The sequence below is a fragment of the Crocodylus porosus genome, unplaced genomic scaffold (genome assembly GCF_001723895.1).
Source record: "Crocodylus porosus isolate Cpor-Errol unplaced genomic scaffold, CroPor_comp1, whole genome shotgun sequence".
NCBI lineage: Eukaryota > Metazoa > Chordata > Crocodylia > Crocodylidae > Crocodylus > Crocodylus porosus.
Window position 1 is genome coordinate 30,047,871 of NW_017728950.1, and position 22,643 is coordinate 30,070,513.

At 42.2% G+C, this 22,643-nt stretch overlaps 1 protein-coding gene across 1 annotated transcript in view; it reads left to right on the forward strand.

The window, feature by feature from the left end:
* GRIN3A (glutamate ionotropic receptor NMDA type subunit 3A) overlaps positions 1-22,643 on the forward strand; it is a 143,599-nt gene that overhangs the window by 55,232 nt on the left and 65,724 nt on the right. Inside the window, exons 4-5 of the mRNA XM_019554725.1 lie at positions 6,921-7,525; positions 16,361-17,408. Coding sequence (XP_019410270.1) covers positions 6,921-7,525; positions 16,361-17,408 — 1,653 coding nt within the window. The remainder of the gene's footprint in view (positions 1-6,920; positions 7,526-16,360; positions 17,409-22,643) is intronic.

Consider the following 22,643-nt stretch of genomic DNA (forward strand, 5'->3'; position numbering starts at 1 on the left):
GGTAGTAGGAAATACTGAAAGCCTTTCCCAGTCGTGACCATTAATCCTAGTTCTGAATGCTTATCTATAACTTTTTTCCTGTGTCAGCTGATAAACCCTGCTCACAATGATGTCAGTGGGAAAATACTACTAGCTTCAATGAGACCAGAATCAGATCCTTTGTAACTCACAAGACTGAAATAAAGTGGTAATTGTGTCCATTTTTATTTTTATTTTCTTTTAATTCTTTGGATTCGGGCTGCTTTGCTTTAAGAAGAAAATTCCTTACCTGAAGTAATGTTATTGAAAGGTTCCCAGCTGACACCCTTGAGGCCAATATTCTCTGTTTACTCGCAGGAAATTATATGAGACAGGCAGTGGCAATATAAGACTTCCCACCTGGCCTTTGTATAGCTTAAAGGATCTATCATTAGGACTGGAAGGTGAAATTGATCTCCATGGGCTGTCAGTCATTGTTATGAGACTGTCCATCAGGGCAGCTAATTAATGCGGATGTTCCTGTTTGTTACCATATTTATCCAAATCCAAGACAACCCCCAATAATTGGATTCTATATGTGGAACATGTATGAATTTGTTATAGTTTTCCATATATATGATCTAATTATCAGAGGGTTTTCTTAAATTCATCCCCTCACACACACTCACTGCTCCAGTAGAGAAAGCAGTGGCAGGGTGACTCCCTTGGTGAAGCAGGTGGCTCCCTTGCCCTGCCCTCCCACCACTTTTCCCCTCTGCAGCCTGCCCCCCTCCAGTGCCTGCTCCCCATCTGCCTTCCGCAGTCTGTGGACCCCCTGCCTGCCTCTATAGGTCTCCACCCCCCACACCTGGTCCCTACACCCTCTGCTCCACCTCTATCTACTTCCTACAGCCTCTCCCCTTTCTCCCCCCTGCTTAATGTCTGGCAAGGCTCTGGCTCCTTTTCTTTCTGGGTATGGGGTACAGATATCACATAGCAGCATGTTGAGGCCAGAGATGCTACCCCAGCCTGCTTTATGGTCTGGCTGAGTCCAGAGTTTTCATTTCCTCCATGCCTGGGAAGGAATGAAGCCAGAGCTGCACCTGACAGTAAGTAGTAGGGGGAAGGGAATGAGGCAGAGGCTACAGAGGGCAGGCCATGGTGCAGAATTGGGGGTGGGTACAAGGTGGCTGCTGTGGTTCTGACTCTGGCCTTAATCAAGGCTCAGGGCTAATGTCGGAGCTGCAACAGCTACCTGCTCACCATCCCACCCCTGCAATCATACACTCATATCTACACTGAACGAAGAAAGAACCCTAATCTTGGATTTGAGTAAATATGGTACTTTTCTTACTATGGCATCAAAATATGCAAGATATTGTAGTACAAACCTAGAGGATGAGATCTCCAGGAATTTCAGTTGTGTTGGGCTTTGTGGATGCTTGTATATTAAAATCTGGGCTAAGACTATCACTCTAATGTCCCATAGACAAAACTTAACCAAGGGTAATGAGAAAAGGCCAAATCTTTCTCCCTGTGAGGATTCAAAGGCCGCTGACTCCAATAGCGGAAGAATTAAACTCCAAGGCTGGATACGGACATGTAGGCATGTGCAGTTTGTGATGCTGCAAACTTCTTTGCAGTACCACAAACCTCATGAACTGCACATTAATCAGTGCTCAGCACTGCTAATTTGCAGCACATGGTGAATTTACAGTGTCAGGGCAAAATTTGCTACCAGGATTTCCCAGTAGCAAAAAAAAAACAACAAACCTCTGGAAAAGAAAATGGTGCAAACCATGCCAAACTGGTGAGTACTGAGACAAATGCAGAGGTGGGGGAGCAGGCAGCTCAGGGTGCTGTGGAGCTCCCATGCTGGGGCACCCTGCACCCTGGCCAGCTACTCCATGATTGCCTGGGGTGCAGTGTGCTCAAGATGGAGGAACAGGCAGCCACAGTGGAGCCTCCGTGCTGAGACACACACAGATGGGGGAGCGGCCAACCAAAGGCTGCCTGCTCCCCCATCTCAAGGCACACTGCACTGCAGCCAGGTGGGGAGTGCCTGGCTGGGGCACAGGGTACCTCAGCACAGCACGCAGAGATGAAGGAGCAGGGAGCCCTGGGCTGTCTGCTCCCCCATCTCCACGTGCCACTCCTGGTTGGCCGGGGCACAAGGTACCTCAGTGCAGGGGATAGCTAGCCCCCGCTGAGGCACCCTGTACTCTAGCCAGCCCCGCTTGCAGCACATGGAGCAGCTGACACTGTGTCCCACTGCAAAGCACACAGGCAGGGGTGTGTACTGGGGCACAAAGTAGCAGCACAATTGTAGTGCTATTATTTGTGCTGCTGTAAAGGCCTGCTTATGTGGACTCAGCCCAAGTTTGCTTTAAAGATTTTTTTTTTTTTTTTAGCATTGACCTCTGTTTACAAGAATCAGCACATTCTAGTGTATGCACCCTACTGTAAGGATTGAAGGGCTCAGCTTTTGGCCTTTCACTTCCAAATGCAACCAGTGCCTGCTATATTTCTAGACCAATTCACACATTGTTGTATGAATCTGTATGTAGGTTTTTCTATTATTATTCTAATTAGAGTGAATCAATTTCTTGAACATTCAGAATAGGTAAACAGTTCATATAACCCTCCACACTCATCTAAAATTCATTCAAAATATGTTGACCATTCAGGTCTGCAAAATTTGTCCAAGAGAGTTCAAGAAAACAAGCTGGTTTGTGCCATTTCTGGGACTTCCCTTTCTGATCCTGGATACAAAGAATGCAAGAGCAGCTTTTCGTACAAGATTCTGGCACTTCCATTTGCAATCACAGGCAGAAACTAGAGCTGGGGAGACAAAAAAAATGCTTATATAATCATTCCAGAGCCTCACAAACACTAGGCTTGAGTTCAGTTCGAGGAGATTAATTTATTAGAACCTATTCACCCATCCCAAATTATTACATGTGATGCTTATTTGTTTTCCAACTTAATCAAAAGCCTCATGATCAATAGTCAATATGTCACTGGTATGGGATTCAAAGAATCCAGAAGTGTCTGATTCTTGCTCAATCAATAGTTTGTCCTTTACCAGAGAGTCAATCCTACCATGCCTTATTGACAGGACAAGATTTGTATAGACTTGTGTACCTTGATCCATTTAATTAATCTATTCATGTGCTTGTGTAAAGGCATTCCTGAATACCAAAAGCAAGAGATAAGAAAAGAGTTGAAAGCATCCTTAATTGTAGTATTTTTCCTACCAACTCTCAATTTACATGATCTGCACTGGAAAATGCATTATAATTTCAGGTAACCATAAATTAGCATGTTGAAAGCTGATTGCTTATGAATAAGGGGCTTGGTTTCCCCTTTGTACTTTGACCTTATGTAGCCATTTACATCCCAACTTTATAGGCCAGATTCTAATCTCAGTGTAGATCTAAAAAACAATACAGTTGCTCCAAATTTGGTGCTACTGGGCACCTCTACATGTGAAATTAGCACAATGCAATAACTCCGGCGCAGTTCACTCAAGAGTTTATTGCCCCCAAGGGTAGCATTTACACATGCATCTAAAACCTCAGCATGTTGACCTGAAGTGGCACAGCCCCAACTGGCAGAGATCTGGAGGTCAGCCTGCCAGCCTGAAGTGGCCCCTCTCTCAGCTTAACACACTGCAGAGGGGCTGGCTGGGGCATGTGAGTGCTACAGTACAGGCAGCTCTGCACTGTAGCACCCTCATGCCCCAGCCAGTCCTAATCAGCATCTCCACATGCACTGCGGTGGAGTAAATAACTCCAGCATATGATAGTACTTGTGTTGGGCAGTACTAACCTAAGGCAAAGTGAATTAGTTTACTCCAGCTTAATAGCTCCACATGTGTAGATGGAAATGCTTTACTGTGGAGATAATTAGGCAACTGCAGTAAGTATTTCATATAGATGCCCCCACTGAGACCTAAGCTTGGAAGCTGATGAGTGCAAAGTGGACATGAATTGATACCAAATCAGAATGGCAAAATTTTATACCTGACTGTGCAGAGATAGTAGCCTGTTCCCACCCCCACTATAACTAGGCAAAAGGCAAGCCAGTGGGAAATAACCCTGAAATAATACATTTTAAAGCATATTGTTGGTTAGCAAGAGCTAAATTTAGAATTGTAATTTACACCTCTTCTCAGTGAATGTGAATCAGCATGAGTATAAGTCAGTATGATTTACAGCAAAGAACAGAAGGAGATAGTTAGCTCTGTTAGTCTAAAGGCAAACAGAAGGTAGATTACAGACCAACTAAATTTGTGATGCATAAGATAAGCTTTTGTAAGAAGTAGCTTACTTTATCAGATGCTGTGAAAGGACTGCAGGAAGCAATGCTTTAAGCAGAAAGCAGTGATTAGAATCCAAAGGGTAAAGAAGGGAAGGGGAAAAAGAAAGGTACACTGTTGAGAGAGGCAAGGTGAGCAGAAGAGAGAAAAACAAAGAAGTCAACCCATTAAAGGACGTATGGGTTGTTAAACTAATCCAGGTAAAGGGATAAGAATCCGTAACCTTGGTTTAGATCACAGTTAACACATTCTAGTCTCTGGATGCTATCTTGTGCCACAATTTCCTGTTCAAGTTGGTTTTTAAAGTTTCATTGTCTGAGAAGAGATACTCTGAGGTCAGCAATGGGAAGTCCAGGGAGGTTAAAGTGTTCTGCCACAGGCTTATTGTGTTTCTCTTCTGAAGTGATGCCAGATCAGTTTTCATTCATTTTTACACATGGGGACTATGTCTCTCCAACAGACAGCAGAGGAGCACTGTAAGCCAGGGATGGCATATATGACATTAGTAGAGGTACAGTTAAATTACCCTCAAAAGTTATAATCAGTGTTATTTGGTCCAATGTTGATGTTGCCAGTACTGATGAGAGGGCACAGCTGGCATCTGGATCTGGAACAAGGTCTTGGTAAGAATAGGATTTAGGTAGTCTGTTGGTGGAAAAAATGCTATTTGAGGCTGGGGGGGGCATCTGTAAACCAGGACAGATTAGTCTCCCATGGCTACTTTGAAGTGACTGTCATTTTCCAGAAGGGCTTGAAGATTATCAATGATGTGTCTGAGCTGTTCAAGATGGGGTAATAGGTGACAGCCAGAGGGACTCTGTTGTCCTTATCTCAGGAATGGAAATGTAACAGCTTGGAGTGGGGTCTGAATCCGGCTCTGCTAATCTGAGTGGCTACAGTTTTAGGACTGTACTGTAATTATAAGACTCCCTGCTCCAGATCCTTAAGGTGTGTACCCTAGTCAGTGTGATCATAGCAGATATGGTTGTAGAGCTTGGCTGCAGACAATGGATTTAGTGGTGTGCTTAGATGAGAGCTGCTGGCATGGAAGTTGTTCCATTTGTTTTCAATACAATGTGGCGGTGATATCACCTTTGAAAACTTTACCCCTCCTTTTTCTCCTGACTTCCAACCCTTTGTATTCTTATCACTGCTTTCTGTTTAAAAGCTTTCAGTCCTATAGACCCTTCACATCTGATTAAATAAGTCCACTGCTCATGAAAGCTTATGCTACACCAATCTCATTTATTCAGTCTAAATCAGTCTTTCCTTACAGCAAAGAGGTGAGGAGCATGATAAATCCATTATAGAGTCCATATGGCAGACAAGTTCTTAGGGTAAATCCAATATCTTTTATTAAACTAACTCAAATAGCTGGAAAAATTCTTCTTCGCAAGCTTTTGAGTACAAATACCCTTTGTCAGGCTGAGGAAGCATCTGCAGTTGGTCCGTGCTCTTCCTGGATGGAATGGTAAAGAAGCCAGAGGCCAGTATGTATGTGAGGAAGCCAAGCAGTGAAAATGTAAATTGAGGTAGTCAATGGGTGAGAGACAGGTGAGAAGGAGGGGAATGGATATAGCTAGTAAATGGCAGAGAGGTTACCTAGGGAGTCAGATGTTAGACAGGTTATAGTGCACTACAAATCCAATGTCTATATTTAGCCCATGATCTTTTGTATCCAGTAGATTAATGAAGTGAAGTTCTTAGGCTCATCTATGAAAGGTGTTTTGTAAATTCCCTTTGATTAGAAGAGAGATTAGAGAGAGAGTGGTTTGCTTGTGAGAAATGTGCCCCGCAGGTAATTGGGTATTCTTGCCTTTGATAGATTTTTGGTGTGCGCTCATTCGGGTGTGCAGCTGTTGTTTGGTTTCTCCTACATACTGTCCAATAGGGCATTTGGTGCACTGGATGTGATAGATTACATTTCTGGAGGTGCAGGTGTAAAATCCAGGAATGCTGGTGGTTCTGTTGTAGGGTGTAGTTATTGTGGGCATGGTAAATATGCGTTAGCAAGTTTTACATTTCTTGTCAGGGCCTGGTCTGGATCCATTAGGTGTGTTTTAGGCCTTAAGAAGTTTGCTTCTGATGATGAAGTTGGCATGGTTATGACTCCATTACACTGGTTGATGCTAACTTTTAACCTGGTCATGAATCGGATCCTTGTGTGGTGTAAAGGGCTATAGCTCCATTAACTTCAGCATAGCTACACTGAGTTATACCAAGTCCTGGACTAAAGTTATTGGAGCTATTCACAGCAGATCTGTCCTGTGTCTGTGTTTCCTTCAGTTTCAGATATACTGGCCTGATCATAAACTCTCAGCATCTGTCTTTCTTTTCTGCATAAAACATTCCAATCGTATTAAATAACATGGGACTTGCAGTTGGGTCTTTTATGACCTTGTTTTCTTACATCAAAAGAAAGCCCCCAAATCCTAGAGTGACCCTTTAAGTTCCCTAATTAGGATGTTCAGAACTGAATGGGAGTCAGAATTTAATCCGCTGTGATAATTGTGTGCATATATGGCTTATGTATCCTGTGAGCCAAAAATATGGAAGTGATAAAGTAACCAAAAGATGTCATCATTTCTTAAGTCGTGAGTTAGCTTTTCTAATCAATGTGCTTCATCTCTTCTAAATACAGAATCCCCTTCATCTACAACTGAGTTTAGAAAATTCATTGAGTTCTGATGCGGACGTCACTTTCTCAATCCTTGAAATGAACAACTGGTACAATTTCAGTTTGATGTTATGCCAGGAGGAATGGAACATCACAGATTTTCTCTTCCTCACACAACAGAGCTCCAAGTTCCACCTAGGAACCATTATAAACATCACAGCGAACCTCACATCAACTAGTGACCTTTTGAACTACTTACAATTTCATCTGGAGAACATTAAAGACACAACATCAACCATGGTTATGTTTGGCTGCGACATGGAAAGAACAAGGAAGATTTTTGAAATAACCACTCGGTTTGGCGTGATGCCTCCAGAATTTCACTGGATTCTTGGGAATTCACAGAATGTGGAAGAACTGAGGACAGAAGGTTTACCATTAGGTCTCATAGCTCATGGCAAAACAACACAGTCAGTTTTTGAGCACTATGTACAGGATGCAATGGAACTAATAGCAAGAGCTGTAGGAACAGCTACTTTGATCAAACCAGAATTAGCACTTATTCCAAGTACGACAAACTGCATGGACACAGCAGAGAAAAACATCACTTCAGGGCAGTATTTAGCAAAGTAAGTTTTAATTTTCATTATTACTTTCTTTTAACCACCATTTTATGATATAAATTATTTTTTCATTTCCAACTAAATGGGTCAGCCCAGCACTATTCCACCCCCTGTTTACAATCCTCTCCTTTATATATAAACTGTCATATATTTAGATTTCATAGATAATTGGACTGGGAGGGACCCCAGAGGATCATCGAGTCCAGCCCCCTGCCCCAGGGGCAGGAAGTCAGCAGGGATCATAGGATCCCAACAAGATAAGCATCTGAATGTGTTTTGAAGGTGTGCAAAGTGGGTGCTTGAACCGCCTCCGGCAGCAGTCTATTCCAAACCTTGGGGGCTCGGACAGTAAAGAAATTCTTCCTTATGTCCATCCTGAATCAGTCGCAGCGGAGTTTGTGACCGTTCGATCTTGTCATCCCTTGGGGCGCTCTGGTGAACAGATGTTCCCCCAGATCCTGATGAGCACCCCAATAAACTTATAGGTGGCCATCATATCACTCCTGAGCCTGCGGTTTTCCAGGCTGAAGAGTCCTGTGGCTCTCAGCCTCTCATTGCAAGGTCTGTTTTCCTGACCTCTGATCATGTGCGTGGCTGGCATGCACATGCATGTATGTGTGTGTGCATGTGTATATATACACACATTTCTATACATTTCATATTGCCACAGTTACTTGAACCAGATTATTATATGCTTGCAATGAATAGCAAATTGCACCACAAATAGTCCCTCCTAGTGGAAAGCATGGTACCCCTCAGTAGCTACATGAGACATTTACTATGCAGTAGCTCAGTAACGCTGAAATAGTGTGCCCAGTAAAACCCGTGCTAACACACTACTAGTATCAGGCTACTGCACGGTTAGCATCTTTAAAAACCCATGCACTGGTGCTACTGCGCAGAAGTGCCAGTTACTGCACACTGATTTAGTACTTTGTTAGTAACTATGGCGCATCAGTGAACATGTAGATGCTCTCAGTGAGAGTACAGACAACACAACCCAGCTGATGAAACAAATCCCAACAGGCATGCAAGTTTACACTCCTAGGAGGGAGAAGTAGTCAGGGCCAGCCTCAAGTTTTAAAGGGCTCTGGGCTGGCAGGGAACACAAGGGAGTTCAGAACCTACCAGAATGCACGTGGAAGGGTCTTTCCTTTGCTGGCCCCAGCACTGGTGTTGACAGAAAAAGACACTGCTTTTTGGCTGCTGAGACGCAGCTGCAGAAGGCTAGAAGTGGATTTGAGTGCTGATGAAGCCACAAAGAACTCCCGGAAGCGCATTTCCCTGCCCCACACAATCTGCTGTCTTGCAGGCACTCTTTGTAAGATGCTGCACACCAAGCTGTTTTGTGCTACAATTCGACCAGAAAGCACATTCTGAACACTTACATCTGTGAGTGACCGTATGCCTGGAAGGGGAAGGGAAGGGAAGGTGTAGCCCAATTTAACTACGAAAAGGATGCTGCCTGTACTCCAGCCTGTGTAAGATTGACTCTGGATTTCTCTACTTACAGCTCCCCTTTATTGCATAAACCCTCTTGTATATACAGCAAATGTATATACAAGCAAATTGATGGTGCAGGTGCAGTGTGAGCATGAATACCCATGCTAGCTCCAATTTAGCTAGCATGCATGACAAGAGCACAGAAGATGTGGCAGCAGGGATTTTAGCATGGGCTAGTAACCAGAATGCAAACTGTCCAGGAACACTGTGTACATACTTTTTTTGCTAGCCCATGTTATAAACCCTGGTACTCTCACCTATTATTAGCTGGATTACACTAGCACATGTATAGTAACATTTGTTACACTCATACTTTTGTTTTGCTATGTGGACACATCCATAGATTTACAGATATGCATGCATCAGGAGTATCTTGTCACTGTTACAGAGGTTCTTTTGAACTACTGCTTCCCAAGATATCCACGCAGCAGATTTTTAGTTAGGATTCAAATTCAAATACATAGCACTTTTGGTATTTCTGTTCACATCTACTTTGGGGGCTTATTTGAGCTTTTTCTTCTCAGTGATGAGATGAACCTCTCATCCATTTTAGACAAATACATATCCTTAGTTAAACCTCATCCTAAATTTAAGTCTCACAAGAAAGCTGAAACAACTAAGCAGAAGTAAATAATGGGAATGGAATTTGGGCTACCAAACCTGCACTATTGAAATCCATTGAGTTATGAACTTAATTTCTTGCACTCTCTAGATCCTTGAAAATATATACTACAGCAGTAGTGCTTTTCAAATTACCAGACTGCTGACTGCACAAACTGGACATATTGAGAGTCTAGCTGATGAAGGAAGGATGGGAGGGAGCTTGTAGCAAATGCTCTTTTACATATTACTGCATGCCTATTTATTTCTTTTCATTTTGTTTTGAATGATAGCTAGTCTCATGATTTGCAGCCAGTATTTTTCTTACCATATTTACTCAAAGGCAACATGAGTTTTTTCCCCCCTAATTGGCATGGGGGGAAAAAGCCCCTCATCTCATAATTGCATACAAGGAAATCTCACTAAATACATTGTCTATCACTGAACTGCTGCCAAAAGCAGCATGTGGTCAGTAATGGAAACCAACTGTGAAGTTGATTAAATGCAGCCAGCACTGAGCATGACTGTAAAACACATGGCCCACGTTGGGCAAACATGCTGATAGGAAACTTTTTTCATTATTATTTTTGTTCATAAAACCCCACTTAAATGCTCATTAATCTGGACTTCACTCTCCGCTTCTCTATACAATAACCTTACCCAACCTTACCCAACATATGCCATACCCAATAACCATACCCACATTTCTCTGGGAATCCCATTTGTACTAGCACTTTTCATAAGCAATCATGATCCACTCTGTCAGTTTTGTTTTGTTTTTAATCTAGGTTTGTTATAACTATTGTTTTCCTGTCTCAAATGTGGGGCAGTATATTACTGATCGCTTTGAAAGCTTTGGAGATCCTTCTACCTGGTGCTGCACATACCTGGTCTTTTTGTATTTTCTTCTTGAGGTTTTTCCTCATCCTCAAAACCAGCATCTTGGCTATTCAATTACAATCCATATTAAGAAGTGTAATACATCTCCAGTTTTTCAGGAGTTCCTTCTCCCCTTTCTTGAACAGTAAGATCACAACTCCTCTTGTAAAATCTCTCCCTGCCTCTCCTGTTAACGCTATTTCCTCAAAAAAATTCCACTATATGTCTCTTAACCCATACCCAGAACTTCCCATAACATTCCATATGTAGTCGATCTTCTCCTGGTTATTTCTCGTTTAAAGGTTTTTAAGCACTCCTCTACTTCCTTTAAGTTTATCTTTTCTTCCATTTCCTTGCTCCCTCTTCCTCCACTTTTTCTCCAGTCTCTTCCAGCAAGTCCTTCATCTTCGTACTATTTCCTTCTTCTGATTAAGCTCTTTGGAAAACCTTGTTGCCTCCAACACCACCCCATGCTTTTCCACCTGGGTATTCTTTTCTTCCCACACTACTTTTAGCTCTCCTTTGACTGTCTTCACTCTAGATGAAAAGTATCAGGACCTTCATTTTCTTCCACCCAGGGTGCTTGTACTAAAAATATGTTCACTCGTCTTTCTTTTAAACCAGCTTCCTATCTCTTGCTGTGTTTCTTCTAGTTCTTTTCCTACCTGTCTTCCTTCTGCAGCTTCCTTTAGCAGCTCCTGCACCTTTATTTGCATCTTTTTCAGCCCTTTTGTTCTTATAGTATCATTCTCTGCAGTCTACCACCAATGATGTCTTCCTCCTGCCTTCGTTTCACCTCTGAATTCTTGAATTGTATTGCCACTCCAGCTACTTTGTTTTCATTTCATTTCTGCCTGACCACCAGGATGGTCCACATCTCCAACTCTTCTCAAAATGCTTATAATCCCTCTTCCCCAGTATACCACAATTTTGAAGTCAGATTGTTTGCCCTTGCTTGTTTTAACATTGGTTTGATCTGTTCCCATCTTTTCATTGTGAATACAATCCTGACATTAATAGTAGCTATATAAGTGCACCTGACCCTTTAAGGTTCATCAGTGCTGCTGCTTGCTGTGTTTTTACTTCCCCACCCCCCACACTCCACCCCCACTTGGATGCCTGTAGCTTCTGCAAGATGTAGAATTGCCTTTGTATTCAGAAAAGTTTTCATTTTTTTTGCCTCTGTGCTATTTCTTGCCTCCCAATCTTGATTCTGGGCTGAGGCCCAGGGACACTAATGGTGGGAAACTGCTCTCCAGTTCAGATTATGACTCATTTCCCTCACTACCAGGTTTCTTTTTCCTGATTCTATACAAATGCACACAATGCAGCATTGGGCACATCAGCTCACATCTAACGTACTGAATTTCTGGCACATGGGAGTAGACAAATGTATGTGTATGAATGCCCTTAGGTCCTGATCCTGCATTGTGACAAACTGACAAACTGCTGTGCTTGGACAAAACCCCAGAAAGGTCTGTGAGATTCTACAGAGGTGCAACAACATGCCCATATGGATCACTTTAATGGATTACGGCTTTAATCTTAATCTATACCTGCCCCAACAATTCATTGTTGCCACTACTAGCAATATTCCAGTTTACCTAATGCATTTCCACGTATGCCCAAAGTCTACCATGAGTTCCAGCCCACAAGTGCATTTTTCTTCACTCCTCCCCATCTTCCACCCTCACTTCTCTTTCTTACTTAATGGTTCTTAATCTCTTTACACTCAAGGCAGCCCTCAGAAAATGTCATCTTTTAGCTTTTACTCATTTCTTGACTATAGAAAAATAATAGAGTAATTCTTCAGGTACAAAGAACTCAGAAAGCTTACACCAGGTCCAACTATTTTTGATACTATGGCTTTCTATTTGAAATCTTTGGGTTTATTTTCTGAATCATGTGTAGATGTTTGCACATTCAACAATACTAATATAGTGCAGTACTCTGGCACCCTTAAAAGGGGTTCACAGCATGCTGGTTGGGAAGCACTGATCTAGCTAATAATTATATTTATACAGAACTTTAAAAAGCTGAAGATCCAGGATCTCAAGCTTCCCTATCATCACTTAGCACTTCCACTGTGTATGTGTCCAACCTCCAACCTTAGAGTTTTAATGCAGAACTTAGATAGCTAATATTAGCCAGTGTGTTTTCATGGCATCAGAGAACTGGAAGGTTGAAACAGATATCAAAGGCCTTCTAGTCCCACACCTTGCAGGATTTGATATTTAGGGTAAAAAAGATCAGGATCTGGCCTTACCAGATGTGCAAATGTGCAGGAGTTCCCCCCTACATTCAGTTTCCTCAAAAGAATTATTGAGACCCCTCATAGTCCCTGCTGAATTAAATCTCAGCTGTTGTGAACACCTTGTTACAGAAACAAGGCATTAGGATTTTAAAACTTCATGTAGACTGTAAATTATAGCTTGTGGTTTCTGAGCAATCTCAGCAGTCTGTGATTTAACTTGCTGTTCATTCTTCCTCTTGCTCCTTACTGAACTTGGCATGAACATGAGAAAATATGGAACAACCATGTAATCAAGTCAAGGAAAATAGACTAATTTGATTAAATCCCTTTACCACCCACAAGCATAACTCTTCTAACATAAAGTAGTGGCATGAAAACTCTAATAACTGATTCTCCTGAGAATGCACATTTAAAATCATAATAAAACCAGAAGGCAAAAATGTCAAAGTTTGACCTCATTGTTAAAATTAGAATGACAAACCTCACTGCAGATTTTACAGCCTCAATTTAGGGTCAAATTCTCAGCTAGCATAGGTCAATGCAGTTCCATTTATTTCAGTGGATCAGTGCTAATTTACACCCACTGAGAATCTGACTGTACATCTCTGGCAACAGGTGTAACCTATGCCCTCTTCATACATGCCTGAGAGTAACTTATGCATTAATATGATCAATAGGGATCAATTCACGTATACTGTAACTGATCTTTATGGGACTCATGCACCAAGGCCTGAGATGCACTGAGCAACTACACCTCTCATGGACTTTGCTCTGAACCTCCCAAAAGTTATTAGATTCAGCCTTATACCATTTGCATTTTTAAGCTGTTCCTAAAGGTTATTCTGTAGGGCAGCTTCTCACTGTCCTGAAAGCCTTTGACTTTGCATTGCATCGGTACAGTATACAGAACTCTGAATGATTAATGGCCATTAAATCTGATGTATACAACAAATGATTAAAAATATGACTTACATATGGTTCCCCTCATTTCTGATTAAGGTACCACCAAATTATATACCTAATGCATTGAATTTGTTACATATGTCAATATTGAGCAAGTTCAATGTATTATTATATTATTACAATTGGGATTGAAAGAACAGATGGTGGTGAAGCACACAGGCAATGACTAGTAACGTGTCACTGATTTATATATTACAGTGCCATAGTTACTCTGCTAGTGCGTAATGACAATACTTTTGTATCCATTAGCAAAGCAGATTTGCAGAATGGGGTCTGCATTTATACATTCATGATGTTATATAGACAACTACCAGGGCACATCTACACATGCATATTAGTGCAATACAATAAACTCCGGCACATATCGCACCAGAGTTTATTGTTCCCAGGTGCATGTTCACATGTGCACCCAGGACTGCAGCATGTAGAGCCAGGCTGGAGCAGCCCCAGCTACCAGGGAGGCCAGGGAGTCAGTCTGTCAGCCTCAGACTGATCTGACCTGGTTCAACATGCTACAGAAGGACTGGCTAGGCCACAAGGGAGTTTCAGTGTGGGGTTAGCCAGCAGGCAGCCTCTGCATTGAAGCACTCTTGTGTCCCAACCAGCCCTGTCAGCATCTACATGTGCATTGTTGTAGAGTAAAACACTCCAGCGTAGGATAGTACTTGTTCCCACTACAAGTACTAACCTGCTAGACAGTTTATTAGCTTACTCCAATCTAATAGCCCTGCATTTGTAGACACCAAGACATTTACTGCAGAGCTAATTAGGCAACTCCGCAGTAAACATCTAATGTAGGTGCGCTCTCTGTGTATTTTTAGGCGACCTCTAAACACTAAGGCAAATAAAAGTTTACAAGTAAAATCTTAATGAACAAACAGATTTTGCTTGCATCTATTCATGCATCTCTTTTTCCAAAGAATGGTGCTCAAAAATTGATTACACAAATACAGTCTTGGTTGAGTTCCCACTGAGAGTGTTTGAGTATAAAATACAAATAATGTTTATGAAAATCACTAATTAAAGAATTTCATTTAGCTTACTGTTCATTTCATAGATTTGCCTTCATCTGGCAACTCCTCCTTGCCATAGTGAGAAAGCTTTCATATTTCAGTGACTTAAAACTCTGAGCTGGCAAGATATTGAACTTTTCATGGACTCTTCCAAGTGGGACAGAACAAAGATTGGGGATCAGGCAAAAGAGTAGCTCACTGTTCTGGAAAAGATGCAAATAAATTTCAAGGGCTCCTTTTCTCAAATATCAATAAATGATTAACACCATTAAAGTTTATGTCTTGCCTGCTGAGGTTAGAATGTGTTGTTTTATGACAGCTGCAGAGTTTATGTTTATTTCAATAATCTGTTTCATCCAGATTCCCAGAACTAATGTGATATGGCATTTTCTGCTGCTCCAGCTAAATGTTAAATAGATGTTCCTCTGAATGCCTGTTAAGGAAAAATTATGGGCCTGATTCTTATCTTACAGCACATTTATAGCAGTGTAATTCATTTGACTTCAGTGGAGTTACTCCTATTAGTACCAGTATAAATGAGAAGATTAAAAAAATTTATTTGGTTCAAACACACAGCAAAATCACATTAACAGGGAGAACACTATAGGCAACTGTAATGGCTCTAGTCAGCAAATGCCAGGGCCCACCCACCCAAAGGCCTTTTCTTCGTATGACCTTTACCACATAAACACTTCACATTCTTGTCACTCTGGGGTCTTGGATAATAGCTATAAGAATGCTGAATTCTAGTTAGGAGAACTTGGGAAAAAAAGCTATTGGGTATATTTCCCATGCCTGGACTGTTTGGTAGTTTTGCTTTTAGGTTTTTAGATTAGTACAACTCCAAAAACTCAGGATGAAACAATGCAATACTGACATGTGTAATGTGTTCTATTAAGAAACAAGACTCTTTCACTAAGACCATCGGGTTTCACTGGTATTTTTGTGAAAACCAAGCAACAAAGTTCATTGTTTGAAGGAATCACCTATCACTGAGTCCTCTCTTTCAAACTCAGCTGGTCAGTAACAGGTTACTGACTCTTTCCTCAAGGTTACCTCAAATCCAGCCCTTCTGACTGTTTGAATGCTGTCATCCTCTGCTAGCAGTTCAGTGAAATATCTGAAACATGAAACAAATTAGTGGTCTTTGACCAGCCACAGGAGGTCACAACTGATGGGCTCATCTACTGAGATAGGCTTTTTCCTGGGGGGATATTTGGGATGTTGTTTCCATCATACTGTTTTAAGCCTAGGAAAAAAGGACTACAGGTTGGATTTTCCTTACATTGATTAACTGAATTACTTAAAAGTCATAAAAATGAGGAAATGAGAAAAATAAAATAATGCTATTTCTGTTAGTCTGGTGGACAGCTGCTGCACTTAAGAAACTGTTCCTTCTTGAAGTATTTGCAATCTAAATAGACAAATGATAAGAGAAAGGGTTTTTTAAATCTCCAATTTACTTATGGAAGGAGTGAGATACTAAAATCAGAAAAGAAAAAACTGAACCCAGACTCCTGAGCCCTTGTTCAAAACCTTACATACAAAGTCACTGTTTCACTCTAGCAGAATAAGGCTTCATTTATCTGGGAGCTTGGCTTTGATTTCTTGCCTTTCTTCCCCCAACAGGTTTTTAGCCAACACAACCTTTGAGGGTCTCAGTGGCCACATTAGTGTGAAAGGTTCTTCCATCGTAAGCTCAGAAAGCAATTTCTTCATTTGGAATCTGCAGCACGATCCTATTGGGAACCCAATGTGGACTCGTCTGGGGAGCTGGCAAGAAGGAAAGATCATCATGGATTATGGAATATGGCCAGAGCAAGCCCAGAGACATAAAAACCACAACCAGCATCCTACCAGGCTGCACCTAAGAGTGGTTACTCTCATTGAACACCCATTTGTCTTCACAAGAAATGTTGATGATGAGGGGTTATGCCCAGCAGGACAGCTCTGCCTGGATCCCCTGACCAATGATTCAGCTGTCCTGGATAGCCTCTTTGAAACCCTTCAAGGAGGCAATGACACTGTGCCTATTGAGTTCAAGAAATGCTGCTATGGCTACTGCATCGACCTGCTGGAGAAGTTGGCTGAGGATATGAACTTTGATTTTGACTTGTACATTGTTGGAGATGGGAAGTATGGAGCCTGGAAAAATGACCACTGGACAGGGCTGGTGGGTGACCTTCTGGCTGGGACAGCCCATATGGCAGTAACATCATTCAGCATCAACACAGCTCGCAGCCAAGTGATTGACTTCACCAGCCCTTTCTTTTCAACCAGCTTGGGCATCCTAGTGAGGACTAGAGACACAGCAGCCCCCATTGGAGCCTTTATGTGGCCACTCCACTGGACCATGTGGCTGGGAATATTTGTTGCTCTTCACATCACAGCAATATTTCTCACTTTATACGAATGGAAAAGCCCCTTTGGGATGACCCCTAAGGGAAGAAATAGAAATAAAGTGTTCTCCTTTTCCTCTGCCCTGAATGTTTGTTATGCAATATTGTTTGGCAGAACATCTGCCATCAAACCTCCCAAGTGCTGGACGGGAAGGTTTTTAATGAATCTCTGGGCTATTTTTTGTTTGTTCTGTTTGTCAACCTACACGGCTAACCTGGCAGCTGTCATGGTAGGAGAGAAAATCTATGAAGAGCTTTCTGGCATACATGACCCCAAGGTAAGGTGTGGCAACTCAGCCTTTTTCATTTATTTCTTCCTACTGTACATTCACTGTTAAATGTCTTAAGGCTTCTAAAAAATTAGGGGGCCACCTATAATGGAGCAGCAGTCCTTTATACTCAGTCTTGGCTCAGCAAGGGGAGAAAAGAGAGAAAGTTCAGCAACAGAGAGGAACATTAGCTGTCAGCTTTGGCTTAACCCATTGTAAAGGTAGAAGTTTCTTGTAAAAATCGGGTTCTAGTTTACTATTTGGATAGCTCTCTGAGGGTTTGGTTCAGCTCTGTTGCTGCTTAGGTGGCCATAAATTGAGCCACGTGGCAAAGAGTCAGGTCAGGTTAATATTAGTATTCAGTGGATGCACCTATATGAGATGCTTTACTGCATATTAGACTACTCTAATGTGTGGTAAAGCATCACCGTCTAGACGTAAGCAGCAATTACTGCACAGTAGATTAGTCTATTGTGCCATCTTCTAGTACCTATAGATAAAGGTACTAGAAATTGGCACATCAAACTAATGCACCAAAGTGCATGTGTAGATACTGACCAGGAGCAAATTGCTCCCGGTCATCCTAGGCAACATGGGGCCACATGGACATTCCTCTCAGTCAGCCTAGGTAGTGAGATGCTGCCTCCCAACCACGTGAAATCGGGACCCATCCCAATCTCTGCAGGCCTGGGAGAACTGTCCCAGCTGCTGGGCAGCTGCCTCCCAGCCATATGGAGTTTGGGACATGTTCTAATCTCCATGAGTCTAAGACGCAACTGCCCAGAAGCTGAGACCGCTCCCCTTGCCACCCTGGGGCTTGGGGCTGGCCCTGATTTCCCTGCGTCTGCCACAGAGCTGCTCACCACAGCTCCCCCTCCTATCACCTTGCAGATCAAGGCTGCCCCCAGAGCCAGGATAGGTAGGGGCTGGCACCCAGGGGAACCTAGAGTTCTCCCTGGCTTCTGAAGGGGGCCAGAGCAGGGCAGGAGCAGTCCTGGACTGGGTTGCTCCTGTCAGGCATGATTTGCTCCCTAGATGAGCACACATGTAGACATGTACCCAGGAGCAGTTTAATGAGTATTAATTGCATATGTAGACGTGACCAGTTATAAGCATTCTGGGTGAGATGTTCAAATGCATTCCACACTGGCCTAATTCCGTTCCCTTTGAAGTGAGTCACAGAATTCCCACCAAATTCTCTAGGAGCAAAGCAAGGGTGGACTGGGGAATTTTTAACTGGGAAGAGAAAAAACAAAGCACCAGCTCTCATCAGCTTGTGGCAACTGACACAGTGAGTATGGGACCTATCCTCAAGAAAGTCCCTCCCTTTCCATAGTGCCAGCCCATCCCTGGACCAGAAACAAGCCAACAGTAATCTGTTTAGAAAAAAAGAAAACACTAAATGTTCAGTCAAAAAGACAATTCATGTCAGCTTTCTTTGTCCCTCACTAGTCCTCCCTGCCCCTCCCCTCCTCCCCTTTCACCATTTCGATCCTTACTTTTTTTATGAACACTCAAGCAAGCAAACTCCCTGGCAAAGAAATTCAGAGAAGCATAAAGTGTTAGATGACATTTTCTGGAAATAAATTTCAAATTAATATTTGCACATATTTGCACCAGGAACCTGCTGGAAAACACATAAAAATGAACTTGTGCAACCAACCCAAATTATCCAACACAACTCAGATTGGGATGCTGAATGCTCAGAACAAAGTATCTGACAGTGATTTACAAGCCAAAAATATTCATGTCGGGTGCAGACAGAAGTACAGCTCCCAGCTGTAACTCAGAATGATTTTTGCAAAGTGTTCTCAGTTACAATATTACCCCAGACCGAATGAAAGTTCACTGTTGGTTCCAGGGAAAAGGGAAATCTAGCTGTAGCTGGGAGGCTACAGCCAGGATCTCATAGCAATGGCTAGGTCTCTCTGCCAGTACTTGCTGTTTTCAAAATGGGAGTGGAGGGAAAGGCAGCAGAGGGAGCTCATTCTTGGGGCTTCCCAACTGGTGCTAAAGGGTGGGTTGGGGGTGAATTGGAGCCCCCACTCCCCACCTCAGAGAGGCTGTAATATACCCACCCCACTCTCCAGGAGGGCTGAATAAACCCAAGGCTGAACTTTCTTGGCTCCCTTTCCCCCCTCCCATTCTGAAAAGAGCAACAGGCTGGGAGCTCTGCAGACACAAGTTACAAAAGACTATATTTTGTAACCTCTTTATCTGATACCTCATGCAACCAGAAGTCAGCTTTTCACACCATCAGCCATTTTTAAGCTGTTTTCAGCCATTAACTTTTGTTTGGTCACAGCTATAAGCTGCCTTCTGTGGCCAGATCAGGCAAAACTTGTCACTTCTGTCTGCACCTATTAATCATTTCAAACAACGGATATATTTGAGAAACTGAAAAACCATTCTTGGACACTTTACAATAAGAAAAAAAAAGCTGAATCCATTAAATGAAATTGTTTAGCACTAGTATTAAAACTACGTTGCTAAATAACACTCTCACCTAGAAGTCTAGGGGTGCGGGCACACCAACACTTCCAGTCCTTCAAAAGAGAAACATTTCAAAAAGCAGCTGCTGGTACATTCTAATGGTTAACATTCCTTCATCCAGGCTTAAAGTTGGAGCCAAATTTGCTGCATTTGAATTGTTCTCAGCTTGTTCACACATAACAGTTAGTATGTACCAGCTTCTCCCCTTATGAAACGTTCCCCTTTTGAAAGGGTTCCAAGCATTCTTGCGTCCTTATCTGTGCAGTCAAACTATGTCAGCAGTATGTTAAGGATTAAGTTCCACAGTAGGCAAACACAGTTTTCTCCTAGCCACATCTGCTGGCCAAACCATGTTTAGGAGACAGGTTTTCTGGGACTGGGACTAATCTACAGATGGACCTAACCAACAGAATTCAGATCCAAGTCCTTAGCATCTTCTTCTACCAAGAGCTCACAGGTATTTGGATTTGGGTTTATCAAAGAAATTCAGGTCTGGATTCAGGTTTAGGTAGACAAAACTCTTGGGGTAGAGGTGATATCTTCTATTAGACCAACTAAAATAGGTGCAATTTTTTTTTCTTTCCAAACTTTCAGGCCCTAATGCCCTTCTTCAGGCAAAGGAGTATTCAAAGATTGAAAAAGTTCCCTCAGGTGGAAAAGAAACTTCATTTTGCACAGGGGAACTGAGAGATGGCAGGGTTCCCCTGAGTGAAAAAGTGACTTGTAAGAAAGATACTCTGAGTATGCAAATTTAGCACAGACAAAGGCTGAAGCAGGCTGGTTACCTGAAGGTGTCATATGGCGGGCAGGGCATTGAATTTTGCTTTTTCCTTGCTTTGTTGTAAAGTTTTCATTTTAAAAAAGGAAAGGAAAAATAAAAGCAACAGGGGGGAAAAATCACCTATTTTAGTTGGTCTAATGAAATATATCACTTCTACCTCAAGGGTTTTGTCTGCCAATGCCTTTAGACCAACATTGCTACAACCAATATCCCTGGATTCAGGTTTCTATTTCAAATATCCCAAGTTTGGGAGTAGTTTTTGTTTTGACCCTTGTAAGGTGATTTTATAGGCTGTTCATTAATTCCTTGATGATCAAACAAAGTCAACCTGAAGAGTGGAATAACGTTTATTGCTGAAGAATTAGTAATTGGAAGAGACTGGAAGATTTGGTGATGAAGCAGCAGGTTTACAACTGTCTGTAAATTCAGCGGGCAAGGCTGAGGGGGCCAGCATGGTACTAGTGCAGTTGAGGGCATCCAGGTGGAGGAGTGAGTAGGGAACCCTTGGGGTGGGGGCAAAAGTATGCAAAACCATTGTAGCAGTCAGTCAGAGTTGCCAACTCAAGATTTTTATTATTATTTTTTACTGATAATCTGCAAGCTTTTTCTGGACAATCAAACTTTTTTTTTTATTATGGTTGATGTCAAAATCCAAAATGTGGTGGTCCGTAAAAAGTTTGCAGATTATCAGTTAAAAAAAAAAAAAAATTTTTTTTGAGTTAGTAACACCATGAAGCCGCTACTTATGGACAGCTAAACAGTTACCTGTCAATTATAGCTTTGTTTAGACTTGTTTCTTTAACTGGAGAGCTTCCATATTGCCATCTTCCTCTCCAATCACTGATTATGATACGCTTATGTTCCCTTCCCTTTGTAGCATTAGTTCCTACTTTAGTGAGCAGGAAGGGATAGATTAGGGCAAAACACACAAAGTATCACTCCAAACAAGGGCAGCCGAGATGTCCAAATATTCAGGGAGGGAGAAGGAAGTAAGGCTTCCTCCTCAGCAGCATGTACTTAAAAGTGGATATGTCCTATCAGGAGGCAGAGCTAATTTGTCCAGATACAACACCGTATACATGTGGCCATACTACTTCTGCTCAGGGAGTGTGCTACCTTCTTGGCATCTATCCCAAATCAAATATTCACATTCAGGTCTAACATCTTGTTTCAGAGAATCCTTGGGGACACTGGGACATCAACCCAAAATGCCTCTCTATTCCAGAAAACCTGAGATGTTTGTAGATCTTGGCTCCACCTCATATCTAAATAATTACATGTTTGCAGAATAGAGGTTGTAGGCTCATGTTTAAGTCTAATTATTGTCTGTAGTCTTAATGGAGCTTATTCATAGGGACCTACTTAAATCATGGTGAGAATAAACAATTTTTCTGGGTTAGTCAGCATAAAGAGGAAATTCTGCAGATATTTCCCAGATATGCTCTGCTAGCCCTGCCCCATGGTGCTAACTGAAAGAGAGACCACGGTAGAGGAGGAAGAATGAGGGGACAGCAGCAGTCTTATTTGCTGGCTGCCTTTTGCGCAGCACCATCCCTCAATGCTAATTGCCAGAAAGGGCCTGGTGGGGAGAGGAACGATGAGGAGGCAGCCACCATCTCGTCTACTGCCCTTCATGCCCACCAGCCAGAGTCTCCCCCTGCCTCCCCTGGGTGGGCCACAAGGCCAAACCAAAGCAGCAGCAAGGATTCATGGCTCCCACTGGAAGCCAGCATTTTATTTTTATTAAGTTTTTTTTTAAGTTGATTTCATGGACAATCCTGGATTTCATAGTTTTTACAGACAATCCTGGATTTCGCAGAAACAATGAAATCTTAAATTGAGTAGACACCCCCACTTCTTTATGGCACTGAAGTTAAGCATGTGCAGAAATATTTTGTAAGACATTTTTAATATAATCATATAAAATTGGGTTGGAAGGGACCTCAGGAGGTCATCTAATCCAACCCTCT